The 13,282-nt window shown below is 37.8% G+C and overlaps 1 protein-coding gene across 5 annotated transcripts in view; it reads right to left on the reverse strand.

Annotated features, from left to right (window-relative positions):
- CTPS2 (CTP synthase 2) overlaps positions 1-13,282 on the reverse strand; it is an 84,017-nt gene that overhangs the window by 40,733 nt on the left and 30,002 nt on the right. For all 5 annotated transcript variants that reach the window (XR_005259357.1, XR_005259356.1, XM_038157166.1 and 2 more), the window contains 9 exons: positions 13,045-13,161; positions 12,279-12,362; positions 9,717-9,797; positions 8,246-8,397; positions 7,862-7,994; positions 5,726-5,814; positions 4,906-5,000; positions 4,045-4,107; positions 3,377-3,420 (listed from right to left, as the gene is read on the reverse strand). Coding sequence is in view for 3 of the 5 variants with exons in the window: in XM_038157166.1 (XP_038013094.1) it covers positions 3,377-3,420; positions 4,045-4,107; positions 4,906-5,000; positions 5,726-5,814; positions 7,862-7,994; positions 8,246-8,397; positions 9,717-9,797; positions 12,279-12,362; positions 13,045-13,161 (858 nt within the window). In the remaining 2 variants the exon portion in view is untranslated. The remainder of the gene's footprint in view (positions 1-3,376; positions 3,421-4,044; positions 4,108-4,905; positions 5,001-5,725; positions 5,815-7,861; positions 7,995-8,245; positions 8,398-9,716; positions 9,798-12,278; positions 12,363-13,044; positions 13,162-13,282) is intronic.

Raw genomic sequence — 13,282 nt, forward strand, 5'->3', positions numbered from 1 at the left:
AGTTCAGACCACAGAGTTTCCCTTTAAAGGAGTTATTTGTGAAATAACTATTTGCATGAGAAAACTCATAACAAGCTCTACACTCAAGCAAATGCGTTACCTTTCTGAACAGCCATTCTCCTGCAAAGAATACTAAAAATTTACCTATCATTATTTTTCAAAAAGGCTAGGAAGTAAAGCAGAAAGCTTAAAAATCTATAATGGGAACATCACTTGCAAATAATCAACCAAGAACTTGGGCTGTGCTCAGAGCTCATGTACCTCCCTCATCGTCCTACTGAGCTAGGGCAATGCTCCAGGCTTGGGGAAGAGTGGCTGGAAAGCTGCCCTGGGCAAAAGGGCATTGAGGAGGTGGAGTATGTCCAGAAAATGGCAACAGACCTGAAGAAGGGTCTGGAGCACAAGTCTGACATGGAGCTGTTGAGGAGGCCTGTAGGAATGTGCCCCCTATGGACAGAGTGACAGAACCTTCCTCTGTCCCCCAAAAAGGAAAGAGCCCAGAAGTTTCTCCCAGTGATCAGGTAGAAAAGTCACTGATAGGACCTTGGGGACTTCACCTCAAGTTTGGGGACAGCTAATTGGCCATAAGCCAAAAGGTCCCGCCTGGGCCATTGAGTAGAAAAGCACAGAACAAAGAAACCAAATCGCTTTTGTGAGGTGTCTTTACCAGGAGCACAAGCTTGTGGCACCTGGATTGCTTTGAGTTTGTTATTTTGCCTTTATTAAACCTTTTTTGTTCCTGACGCTGTCACATCAGCCTCCTGCTCCTTTTATGCCTTCCGATGAAAGCTGAGCTATTCTGGGGTGTAGTGTTGGGGTGTTGAGAGCTCATCAGATCAGCTCGAAACCCCCCGGGCCAAATGCTACTGAGGCCGGGGTTTAGCCTGGAGAAAGGGAGGCTCAGGGGTGACCCTATCAACCTCTACAACTGCCCAACAGCAGCAGATGGGCACCGGGCGATTCTCCCAGGCAGCCAGCGACAGGATGAGAGGAAAGGGCCCCAAGCTGTGCCATGGGAGGTTCAGGTTGGAAATCAGGACTATTTCTTCTGTGAAAGGGTTGCTAAGCATTGCAATGGGCCACTCAGGGATGTGGTGAGGTCATCATCCCTGGAGATGTTCAAGACACAGATGTACATGGCACTTAGGGCCACGGTCCAGTTGACAAGGTGGTATTTGGTTTAAGGCTGGACTTTATTTTGTAGGTCTTTTCCAACCTAAATGATTCTGTGATTCTGTGTAATACTGAGTTACAGGACTACTTGATAACTGTAGTTTTTATTTGCAGCAAAAAGGTTCAAATTTCCACAGATGCAGTCAACAAAGAGAAACAAAAGAGACCAAAATATTTTCTATGTACTTTAGATGAAACTATCAACTTTAGTAGTACAGTTATGAATACCTGAATGCTTAGCAAATTAAGAAGCAATGTAAGTAGCTGCATATTTTATGATGCCCCTCAGTTCCCCTGCCAAACTACGTGTCAAGTTCTGTCTCTCTTTTAGAAAATAAAAGGAAATGTAACTATTGCCTCACCAGTACCTTTCTTCTCCCTCTTCTGTTTTCAAAGGAGGGAAAACCAAAAGAAAAATACTCTGCTTCAGTCCTAAGTTAGTGCACAGGGGCATCACAAGATATTACCAGTGCTGATATACTCCAATTAACTTTCTTGGATAACGAAACATCTACATCGGTTTGACAGTTGAGTAATCTGCTTCTCTTCCAACTCTTTTTATTGATTATATAGAATATCTAAGCAGCTTTCAGCACAAGATGGACTCTGCTAAGGTAGATTATTTAGCAGCTGTAATTATTGGCAGTGCAAATCTCCCACTTAGAATGATTTACATCTGTTTCTTGGCCAGAGCTGAGGTGTCAAAGATCAGGTTAAGATGCTGAAATATGACTGTCAATAACCAATTTCAGAACCGTAATGCAGCTCAGAAAAACAGAATATCCATTATACATGCTGCAATGATAACACTTCCATCGTAAACAGTGTATTAATCCTCTATGACACATTCACTCCATTATTTTCTTAACTTCATGTACACATCATTTTCTCTTTAACATATCTACCTTACTTGCCCTTGAATGTAAACTGCAGATCACCCCATTTGATACCATTAAATAAAACTGACACTCAAATTCAATAAATATGATTAAATAAAACTGACACGCAAAAAGCTCTAGAAATAAGGATGCCCCAGAATCAGTCTTATGTGCTCCACCTTCTTACAAACTGAAATTCTACAGTAAGCTTTCAATATCTTCCCCATTTTACAACATATTGCTATTATGAACTTGACCCCTGCAGCGAAAGAGTACATTTTTGCACATAGTCAAGGAGAAAGGAAAAGACCTCAACTACGGCAAGGCCACAAATTTGATGCCAAAAGTTCATCTTCACTCCCCTGTGGACTTCTCCAAACACCACCAAATTCTAGCAGCAAGTTTACCCAGAAACTCTGAAGGTTTTTAATTTGCCTTCAAAAGTTCAGACTAGATTATCTTTCCTACGCAAACAAGCAACCTTGACAAACTGATCAAATGCTCTAAAAACCCTCTTATTTGCACATTTCAGACTAAGCAGACATGAAAAAAAGTATATTTTACTTGCAAATCCCAACAAAATTCTTTTGAAGGAAATTCATACAGAAACAGTAGGTCACTGTGAGCAACCCACTTAATTTTGTCACTAGAGTAAATGTTTACATCTCACACCAAGATACTGCTTTATTTCTCATATTTACTTATGTTCTTTTTCATTTTCTTAAAAACCCTCTTTCCCTGATCACTTTTAAGTTTTACTACGTTAATAATGTGGTGAAATCCATTCTAAAATCCTACCATCATATATGATGCAGAGAGCCCTGCCATATCTGGGGCATTAACATTTTTGTCTAAAGGAGGACCATAAGATGCATGGGGAGGATGGGTGTACTGGTTATTTATACTATATATATAGGAAATATCACAGTTTTTCATCCCATTTCCATTTAATCCTTATCTTGTCATATAAATTTTTATTTCAGTAATAGCTTGTGCTACACATTTTAGCTCCCTTTAATATTTTTATTCCCTAGTAAAGCAAACTTAATCATTATTGTCTAATCCCAGCATGAGTTTACACATAAGGAAACCATTAGAAAAATTACAAAAATAAAGCTAAGGCAATTCACAGAAATAAACAGGCAATGGCAAGAGACTATCAAAAGAAAATACCTTTTTAAACAATACTGAGTAAGGACAGCAGATAGCACCTCATGTCCTACCACAGAGAAATATAGACAGATTTTAAACTAATGCAGAGGTAACTCCCTTTTTAAGAAAGATGTATGTTCACAAAACACATGCAGGGAAAAAACAGTACTTACAACTGGGTTTTTTGTGTCTGGGTCAAATTCTGTAGAATTTGCATCTGGAACAGAAGTTCAAAGTAAACACAGTACATTTGCTCTACATGCACTACAAACTCCTAACAGCTCTGTGGCATTTCAGGGCTTGTCTACATGTATGTTACAATCTAATGAGTTGAAATGCATCCTGCACCACTTTTGAAGCAATCACAGGAAGCATATGACCTCAGATACACAAGTTCCCTTTCCTGCTTTCCAAAACACTTTTCTCCCAGCTCTTAGTATTAGAAATTCATGGATAAGTTAAATCTCTTCATATAATACGGAATGGCTCTTGTTTGGCCACTCTGGTTAATGAAGGCAAGTGAGAAAACCACTTCTCAGCTTTTACTTCTCATCACCAGCACACTCCAGAAAGAGACTACAGAGGTGAACTCTAAAGCACACTTTCTTCTACACTCTTTAGATCAAAAAGCAGGTTTCAAACAATCCACATAACAAAGAGTTCTTACTCCCTTGCACAGGGAGATAGCACAGGGTACTTAGCTGAAAATGGTCTTGCTGCAAGAGTTAAGTATCTAACAACCACACAACCTGTAAACAGTTCTAATAATAGACATACATTTCACAGAGAGAATAAAAATTCCTCTAAATAAATCATACTCACACCAGCCTACTGAGCTCACCTTCCCAATTCAAACAGTTTCTTGCAAATTCCACAACTGCTAACTGCATTCCCAGGCAAACTCCTAGAAGAGAAAACAAAAACTCCAGAATTTCCAGGCTGAAGAGTGGGACTAAGTACTTGCTGCTCTGTCTTAAACTTGACTGCTTTGAAATCTTGGTATTCACTGCATATACACAGACTTACAAAAAACCTAAACCAAAAGTGGCTGCTCAACATAAAACTCACACTTCAAACTTGGCACATTATAAATACACATGACACAATTATGTGCTTTAAGCTCTTTTTATTCCTCTCCTCTATTTTATCAATAATTACTGCAAAGACAAACAGAAGCTGGAAGCCTGGGTATATCCAGATTCAAACTTTGCTTTGGCAGCTATTCAGACACTTAAAAGTAAGAAATGTGGAGTTGGAAGCAAAGCCTCAGAGGCACTTACACAAACAGCACTTAGCTTATAGGTCAGATGATGTCTTTGGACTTTACTGTAACAACATATACCAGTAAATCAAAAAACATTTATTTTGCAAAAAGTGGTCCAAAGATATCTATGTTTTCTGCACACTTTAATAAAGAGAATTATAGTGATATAATTATAATGAGAAGCAAAGACTCTCTGCTTTTGTACATGCAAATTAAACCTTTACAGAAGGGATTGGTTTTTTTTTCCTTCCTCATACAGCAGATGTGGTACAAGACTATGCTCCTGGGGATTCTTTACATGGCAGATAGTCACAACATCACACATATCTCCCTAAGACAGGATCCTTCTCTAATGTGGGGGTTTGTCTTTTTTAATCAAATCAATTAGCTTGCTATACATCTCCTAAACGCAGCAATTTCTCACTCTAATGATCTTACCAAGAAAAGGCTTTTTCTTGGTTCTTGCCCAGGAGATAGCTTGGAGTTTGCCTTCTGTTCCCCTAATTCCAAAACCTCCTGGGACCAGAATGCCACTGTAATGACAGCCATACATAAAAGAATTAACGTGTAGAATCAAGCCAGCAGAGGAATCCACACAACTTGAAGACTCTTGAAGTTATAACTAAGCAAGCACAATTCATGAAAGGCATGTTTTATGTGACCATTCAGAATACAAAGACATTAAATTTGGAGATTTGTTTCATCTACCTACCCCAATTCTCATCTGACCAATATTACACTTCACAGTGAAATTCCCACTGCTTAAATAAATATTGCTCAAATAAACTAGCTACATATTCACTATTTAAAATCCTAACACCTAAAGTTTGGATCTTCTAATACCAAAAAAACTAAATGCATCTAGACAAACATGATTTTAAATCATCACTTTAAAATCACAAAAACATCACTTTAAAAATACAAATTGAAATCCTAGCAATGATTCTTAACAAAGACATTTGCAGTGTGCATTTACAAGCACACTTTTCTTTCACTATGCTGCATGTTGACGACAAAAAACCTTTGACAACTGATCTGAACTGTAAAGGAATGATATCCAAAAAAGCAAAACAGTAACAAAAAAATCAAAACCCTAAATCAAAAACCAAAAAAACTGCAATTTGTCTAAAGCAATTAAGCAGACTTTGAGGATATATGTCGATACTTCAATTTGCTGAAGCTTTTCACCACCCATTCAATTTATCCTTATTAATATCATGGTCTGCATTTGGGATACAGGATTCCCAATGTCACTTACTCTGCTTTGCACAGTTTGTGCCATGCCTGGTGATATTTCACTGAGTTCTCTGCTTCCATAGAACGTTCAAGTTCTGTTGAATCGATGTACTAATAAAGAAAAATATGCAATGAAATGGTCTCTTCTTCCACAGAAAGAGCAGCAGACAATATATGATCAAGCGCTAAGAGAAATTATTAAAGAGTTTCAAGTGAGTTTGCCACTAAACCTGTAACAACTTCACTGAAGAACCAGTATTTGCTTTTAAGACCAAGTGTTTGCTCTAACTGCAGCAATGGGTGCCCTTTTCTTTGCACACAGCTCAGGAGCTGTGTCTGCCTGTAGCCCTGTTGGGCACTCTCCAGGTAAGCAGATTATCTAGAATGCTTTGTAACTGTGAACCCAGGTTACCTTCCTAGGGCAACCAGGGCCAAACAAGGAGCGGTGCTGACCTTATCCTGCCATCCCAATGGGATGTGGCCAGGATGTTTACTTTCCTGGCTTTTGGGTGCCACAGCTTGTCCAGTCTTATTATAAGATTGGAAAAATCTGCATTGTCTGTGAGAAAGGTGTTCCTGGGTACTCTTGGGTAAAAAGGGAGAAAGAATCATTATCTATGCCCTACTGGAAATACTGCATTAGAATCTCTAGTTTCACTAAAAAGCACAGGTCCTGAGACACCACTAGAGTAAAGTGAGGGGACAATGTACTACACTGAGGCACAAAGGATCAGAGTTTGATTCTGGGTTTTGTCAGTCTTTTTCTCAGATTAACACAATTAACCACATTCTGAGGTAGAGTCCATCCTCCATTAAAATGAGATCATCTGAAAGGGCAGAACTCACCTTTGTGCAGAGAAAGGCAACTGACAGGGAGATTGCTGAAAGTTCCCCAGACAAGACTGCTTCCTAGCAAATATTTTCTACTTTTTCCACATTCCAGAAGGCATCAAAAATACAACAGAAAAATAACTACTTTTGAATGTTGCTATTCTATACTAGAAGAATATTACACAACCAACTAAAAAGACACTGTGATACTGCGAGGCTGGAAGAGAAACTAATGATAGTTGGAGTTAACTGTATTTTCCTTGCCAAACATATTAGGAAGGAGCATTTATCAGTTAAAGGAGCATCAACATCTCATCATTCACATTGAGCAGTTCCTTCAGAGCACGGGATTACTGACAGCCTTTGGGCATGAACACTAAAAAGAGTGTTTGGACATGCAGTTAAGTACAGTGGGAGCAGTGTCTGTTAACACTTCAACACTGCACTGAAGCTAAGCAACCATCAGTTTTCATGCTCATTAATGCAGAAGCCCCATCAAAATAAAGACTGCTGCACATGAAGCTTGCTGTGCCTTTGCAGACAGGGCACCTCTCACCTTTTTTGCTAAAAGCAAAGCTATTTTTCATCTCATAAAAATTTCCCACTCTCAGCTGTAAGTACAGAACACTAAGTGACATCATCATGTAGGTCAGAAAGAACATTGGGAAGTCTCAAGCCTCACTCCCTGCTCAAAGCAAGTTAAATTAGAGCACGCTGCTTAGGATCATTTCCAGTCAGGATCTAAAAATCTCCAGGGGTCAATTCTGGCTGTTCCCATTTTCTTGTTTCTTCATGCACACAGAAACAACTTTTTAGAGTGTTAGCTAATACTCTTCTCAGGGAACAAGAAAAGGCTGACCACCTGCCATTTCCCCAAATCCTAACTTTAGCCTTTTCTATTTTTTTAAAAACTGGTACATTTGCCCTTTTCTAGTCGTAAGTAGGTTGGAAAGGATGTTTAAGATCACTGAATCTAACTGTTAACCCAGGACTGCCAAGTTCACCATAAAACTATGTGTCATGAAAACAAACGAAATCTAACTATGGTAGTAAATAGAAATTTGCAGATAAAGTCTGCTTTTTCATCAGATTCAGTTTTGGGTAACTTCAGTGTTCCTTTCAGGTAAGTTTAGTTCCAAATAAAATAATTAAACATTTCTTTTAAAAATGAGATGCTTGGCCAGTCGGTATTTATCTGCATGATTCATTTTCTAGTTTTCACATGAATTAAAATTGCCACACATGATGGGAACGAGTAGGTTACCACAGAATGATACAACAGTAGAATCAAAGTATTCCTGAAAGCAAAAGCCAGAAATATGCTCACCATTAAATCCAGTTTGTAATTAATTGCCAGTGCAGAGTGTTCCAGAGCTTTGAAAACAGATGCATAGCAGTCACTTAGCTTTGTGTACTTGCCCACAAGAGCTATGGAACACACCTTCAGCAACCTTTCATATCTGACAAAAACAAGTTCTTCAGTTACTACACCAAATTTCACCCAAAAAACCCTCCATTTTAATAATGTTTGCTTTTTATTTAACTCCACAAAATATCTGCTAGAATTTCCAAACTGCCAGTGGTTTTAAACCCAGACCATTCCCAGGTGTCTATCAGCACTAACCCAGTCAGTCCAGTTGGGTGACTTCATGGCAGCTAAAGCCCACCTTGAATTACAGCACTTCCAGAGAAAGCAGCAGGATGTAAATACCTGCAAGCCATTTTCTTCCATTTCATTAGAAGATCACTTGGCTGGTCATCAATAGGTAAATTTAGCCTCTGCTTAAAATACTTAATGATGCCTTGCTCCTCCAACAGGATTGGTACTCGGTAAGTAGAAGAAACATCATGAATAAATATCACCTAACAACAAAAGGCAGAACATAAAAAACTTATATAAATTTTTCATATGAAACATTCATTCTACTTTTGGATACTACATGCATTTTTTATTCTATACACGTTCTGGTTTTTCAAGATCTTCCTTTTGAATGAGCAGGACAGCACAGCTAGTATTTAAGATTCCATTAAATCTACAAGAAAAAAGTTCCTCAAAAAGTAAAAACGTGTTTTACTTCTCCTTCACACCATCATAACAGGCTTGTCAAGCCTACCAGTGCATCAGTTTTAATGCAAACATCTAGCCCCACAAACACTCATGCTTGCCAGCAGTTCCTTCCTCCCCTCTCAAGCTTGAGGAGTACTAAGCATGAAAGCAAGAAAACAAATTAAATCTAACAAAACAGACCCAATTTGGTTGAGACAAAGTCTCCTAAAAGTATGTTGTTAGTGAACTTGGCTATGTAATTACTGAGTACAGTCCCTCTAAGGGCCTTTTTGTTCAGAACACATTTATAAACTGCATCCAAGCTGCCAGCAATTAAGGTGATTGTGCTTGGTTTACCTGAGATCACAGAGCTCAGAATCCTGAGCACAAGTGTTCTCAAGACATGAACAGTAAAGGATAGTCTCTTTGTTACCCTCAAGCTGCTTCTGCTCATCACAAGCTTTGTACATGTGTGTGCTGCCCCGTGCCCCTCTATGTGCCCATTCAATCTGAACCTGTTGTACCTTCAGAATTATCCATCACATTGAAAAGTAAAATGCTCTCACTTGCAAAAATATTTGAAGAGCAGTCAATCAGAAGTAATAGCTGAATAGCAATTAATTGCAAACTATTAGGGGAAAAACCACACATGAATTATAGGAGATTGTAACTACACAGTAGACACATGCTTAAGGGCATAAATAGCCTATTACATGTAATCACAGTAAGAGTGTTCATGTGGCTGTGACCATCTGTGGACATAAGCAAATAACCTAGCTTTGACTACACTTTGTTCATCCATTATTATAATCACCTGAGATGATTTATGGGCAATAAATACGTAATAATAAATAATGAATAAAACCACCCATAGTTGTGAAAACTGTACAGTTTCATGCTATGTATAACAACTAACCATGCACTCAAAATCTATTTTTATTAGCTTTTACACAACATACATTTAAATTATTAATGACCATTTGACATAAAACTTAACACATATTTTGAAAATGCTATAGCATCCATAATAGCAAGATAAAAATTATAAAAACAATCACATATGAATGAAGCAGTCAAAAGTTGAAAACAGAAATGCACAGAAATATTTGTATACATGTAATATTGACATACAGACCTGCTCAGGCTCCACATGACAAAACATAGAAATCTTCTCTTTCACAGCCATCTCTATAGGCTTTGCACTTCTGCAGACTATCTGTCATAACAGAAGGAAAAACTTCAAATATTTACTAGGCAAACCAATAGAAGATCCTCAATATTTCATAGTGAAATTCATCTCTTTTGGAAGCAGAGCACAAACAAATGTGCCTTTTTTTTACTCTTTACCCCCTTTTGGAGCTCTAGGATATATCATAGCTCACAAATATCTACTAGCAAGGCAGAAGCAAATCCATCACCTGCCCATACTGACCAATTTTCATTCATCTTTCATTGGCATTCTCTGTAATATTCCTTCCTCATATTCTTCTTTCTTGCAGCTACTATTGTAATACTCTGCCTCAAGTCTAGCAGCTCTATAAGTACAAATATAATGAATCAAAAGAAATATTGTAATCAATGAGATCAGATTTAAATTGAGAGAAATAAGACTTAGCTTACATGCATGAGTATTTCAGTATTTCAGCATCTTTTTAATTTAGACATTGCGACAAAAACAAGGCCAAAGAAGAGAACACTAATTCATAATTGTATGGAATTTTTACTGGTGCTAGTATTTTGCTGATACATTTAAACCCCAGTAATTTTAGAAAATTTGATCATTTGTAACCAACAAAAAAAATTATATGCTTTGGTGTTTGTTGGAAGGGGTCTTTTTGTGCAGTATGTAACTCCAGGCAACTAGATCAAAATGCAGAACTGCTCTAGCAAAGTGCCTACTGATTACTCAGTCTACTCCCTTAAGTTATTTTGAAAGTATAACAAAAAGTAGGATGATCCTGTTATTACCTTCCCCATCTTTCAAGCAAATGCAACTACTTAATTCATCAAGCCCTTTTGCTCAGAAACTTGTAGCTGCTCTTTGATCATCTTGCTAATGCAGCTTAGCTACACTGATACTGATGGAGTCCAATTAACTTACCCTAAACTTAGAAGTAATTCTAGAAACAGAAAAAAAAAATGCCAAGTATAAGGGAAAATTAGTGTGCTTTTAAATCAAAATGTAATGAAGAAACAAATTATACATTCTATTCACTTAAACACAGTTCTTATGTAAAATTTGGTACAGTTTGAAGCTGAAGGTATAATTTATAAACCTTGATAGTACAAGCACATGAGTAAACCCACTTTGAAACCTATCGTCCATCTCGTGGAGACAAATTTAAAGATAATGCAGACACAGAAATCAAAAACATAAGAACCAGCACAAAAATAGTGAAACTACAATAAAAATGGGAGAGATGCACTGCAAAGGAACATAACACACAGAAGATGAGGAACAATTGAATCCAACAGGGCAGCTCTGACAAGTGCATACTCAAAGTGCTGCATACAGGATCTCTGCAGCCACAGCACATTTGGCACTCAGAACACCCTGGGCAGAACAGAGAGGCTCAGGCACACAGAGCTGAGCAGCCCCGCCAGGGATGCCCGGGAGCAGGCAGGGAGGCAGCAGGGATTCAGAACTGGATGGAACAGGCTCAGCTGTAGGAGCTGCCCCATGTGCTGCCTGGCCAAGACAGCAACCATTTAAATATTGTCCTGAAGCAGCGCTCAAGGAACTTTATGAGGGCATGAAGGGGCTGCCTCTCAAGTGAGATCTGTCCCTGCTTCAGGTGTCAACAGCAGCAGTCAAAAAATAAAAATGATACTGTGCTCCTGGCAGTCCCAGCACTGCCCCAGGCAAGAACTCAAGATTCAACACAGTCATCATGTTTGTTCTCCTTTTATTACACACACACACACAGACAAGCTTTTTAAAGAAAATTATTTTTTGGAGGGGAGGGAGAAGTCAGGCCTTGGCAATTGACTTAAAGGCCTTCAAAAAGAACAGGCAACTTTCCCTATGCAATTAGCATACTTCAAGAGGGCTATTGGAGATCAGGCCCTGAAACTTGCAACTCAGTACAGCATTACATTAATAAAAGTTTTTCCTTCCACAAGCTGGTTACGATTATCATGTCACAGCCACTTCACACCAAACACATCCCACCCATACCCTATTTCCAAATCCATTGGTTTGGTAGTTAAAAACACATTCATTCATAAATATAAAATGGAAGAACTCCAAAAAACCAGAAAGAAGCACAATACAAAATTTATTTGTGTGACTATCTTATAAATAGTTTTATTTTTTGAGGATATACACATTGCTTCTTCTTAATAATGAAAAAAAATCTGAATGTTACAAGACAGAAACATTCTAGGTCTTTCTACAAAGTGAATTGAGATTTCAATTACTTTTAGCAGTGAAGAATTATTTTTGTGAAAAAGATGCCTTTGGAAGAACCTAGCTACAGTCCCAAGATATTGCAAGTAGTTAGTTGAATTAAGTTAGCTTAGAGTGATTTTGACTAATTTGATTTTCTGTGGCTTTAATGGAGCTATGCAGCACATATTTTGCATTTCTTCCAAAATTCTCATCTCTCCTGAGAGACTATGGTTATTCTTTGAACAGAAGTTATGCAAGGATATTTCTAGATGACCTATAAATAAAAATCTGTATTTATTGACTCACCAAATCTGGAGACAAGCCTAGACCCCTCAGTGCTCGAACACTGTTCTGTGTTGGTTTTGTCTTCTGTTCACCAGTAGCATTAGGCTGAAAAGGCACATTTTGAAAGCTTAAAACATCTCCTAACAATGCAGTTACAGATTGAAAGATGAAATTCATTGCAAGTAATAATATTTGTAGGAAATAAACATATCCAAAGAGAGCCATAATATGCCAGAAACAGAAATGACACTACTGTTATTACTTGTATATGAAATACTGTGACAAAACCACAGAGTTCCAATTCAGGTCAAGTTTATTTTGTTGTTTTTGTTTTCAGAGAAAAATTTCCATATAATTGGCTTGGGCAGAAGAAGAAGAATATTCTAAATGTTGGACTTGGCTAAAAAATGGAGAACATTCAACACAGCACAAAACCTCCAGTGACTGTTTTTGAAATATTCAGAGATAATAAATATTTCTGTTCTCAAATACACAGAATTAATCCTAGCAATTGCTGTTCAATCCCCTAATCCACAACTGTAGTTGGTAATTATCTGTTTGTCTGTAGAAGGTGAAATCTATCATCATTACAAACCTCTGCTTACCAAAATATCCCCAGTGAGTAGTGAAGCAAAATTAAGAGTTCAAATGAAAAAATACGTCCAGTCCTGTACAAGGAGTTACAGAGGTCCTGACTTGACTCCAGCATGAAAGGGTTAATGAGACAAGTGAACAATTATAAAGCCAATAGAGAGTAAAATTTATATTATTAATTCTAATAACTTACCTGCGGTACTAGGCTAACATGGATATTACAGAAGTTCTCTCTTTTTGCTTTGAACTGAAACTGTCTAAATGCTTCAACAAATGGCATTCCTTCAATATCGCCAATGGTTCCACCCAGCTGAAAAGGAAATGGGTATGTCAGAGTGGCAGAATGTAAAAACAAAAGAAAAAAAAAAAGTCTCATATATTTCAAGATGTTTTCTGAAGCTTTTATCTGAAAAAAAAAACCCTGACAATTG

This window comes from Motacilla alba, chromosome 1 (genome assembly GCF_015832195.1).
Source record: "Motacilla alba alba isolate MOTALB_02 chromosome 1, Motacilla_alba_V1.0_pri, whole genome shotgun sequence".
Classification (NCBI taxonomy): Eukaryota; Metazoa; Chordata; class Aves; order Passeriformes; family Motacillidae; genus Motacilla; species Motacilla alba.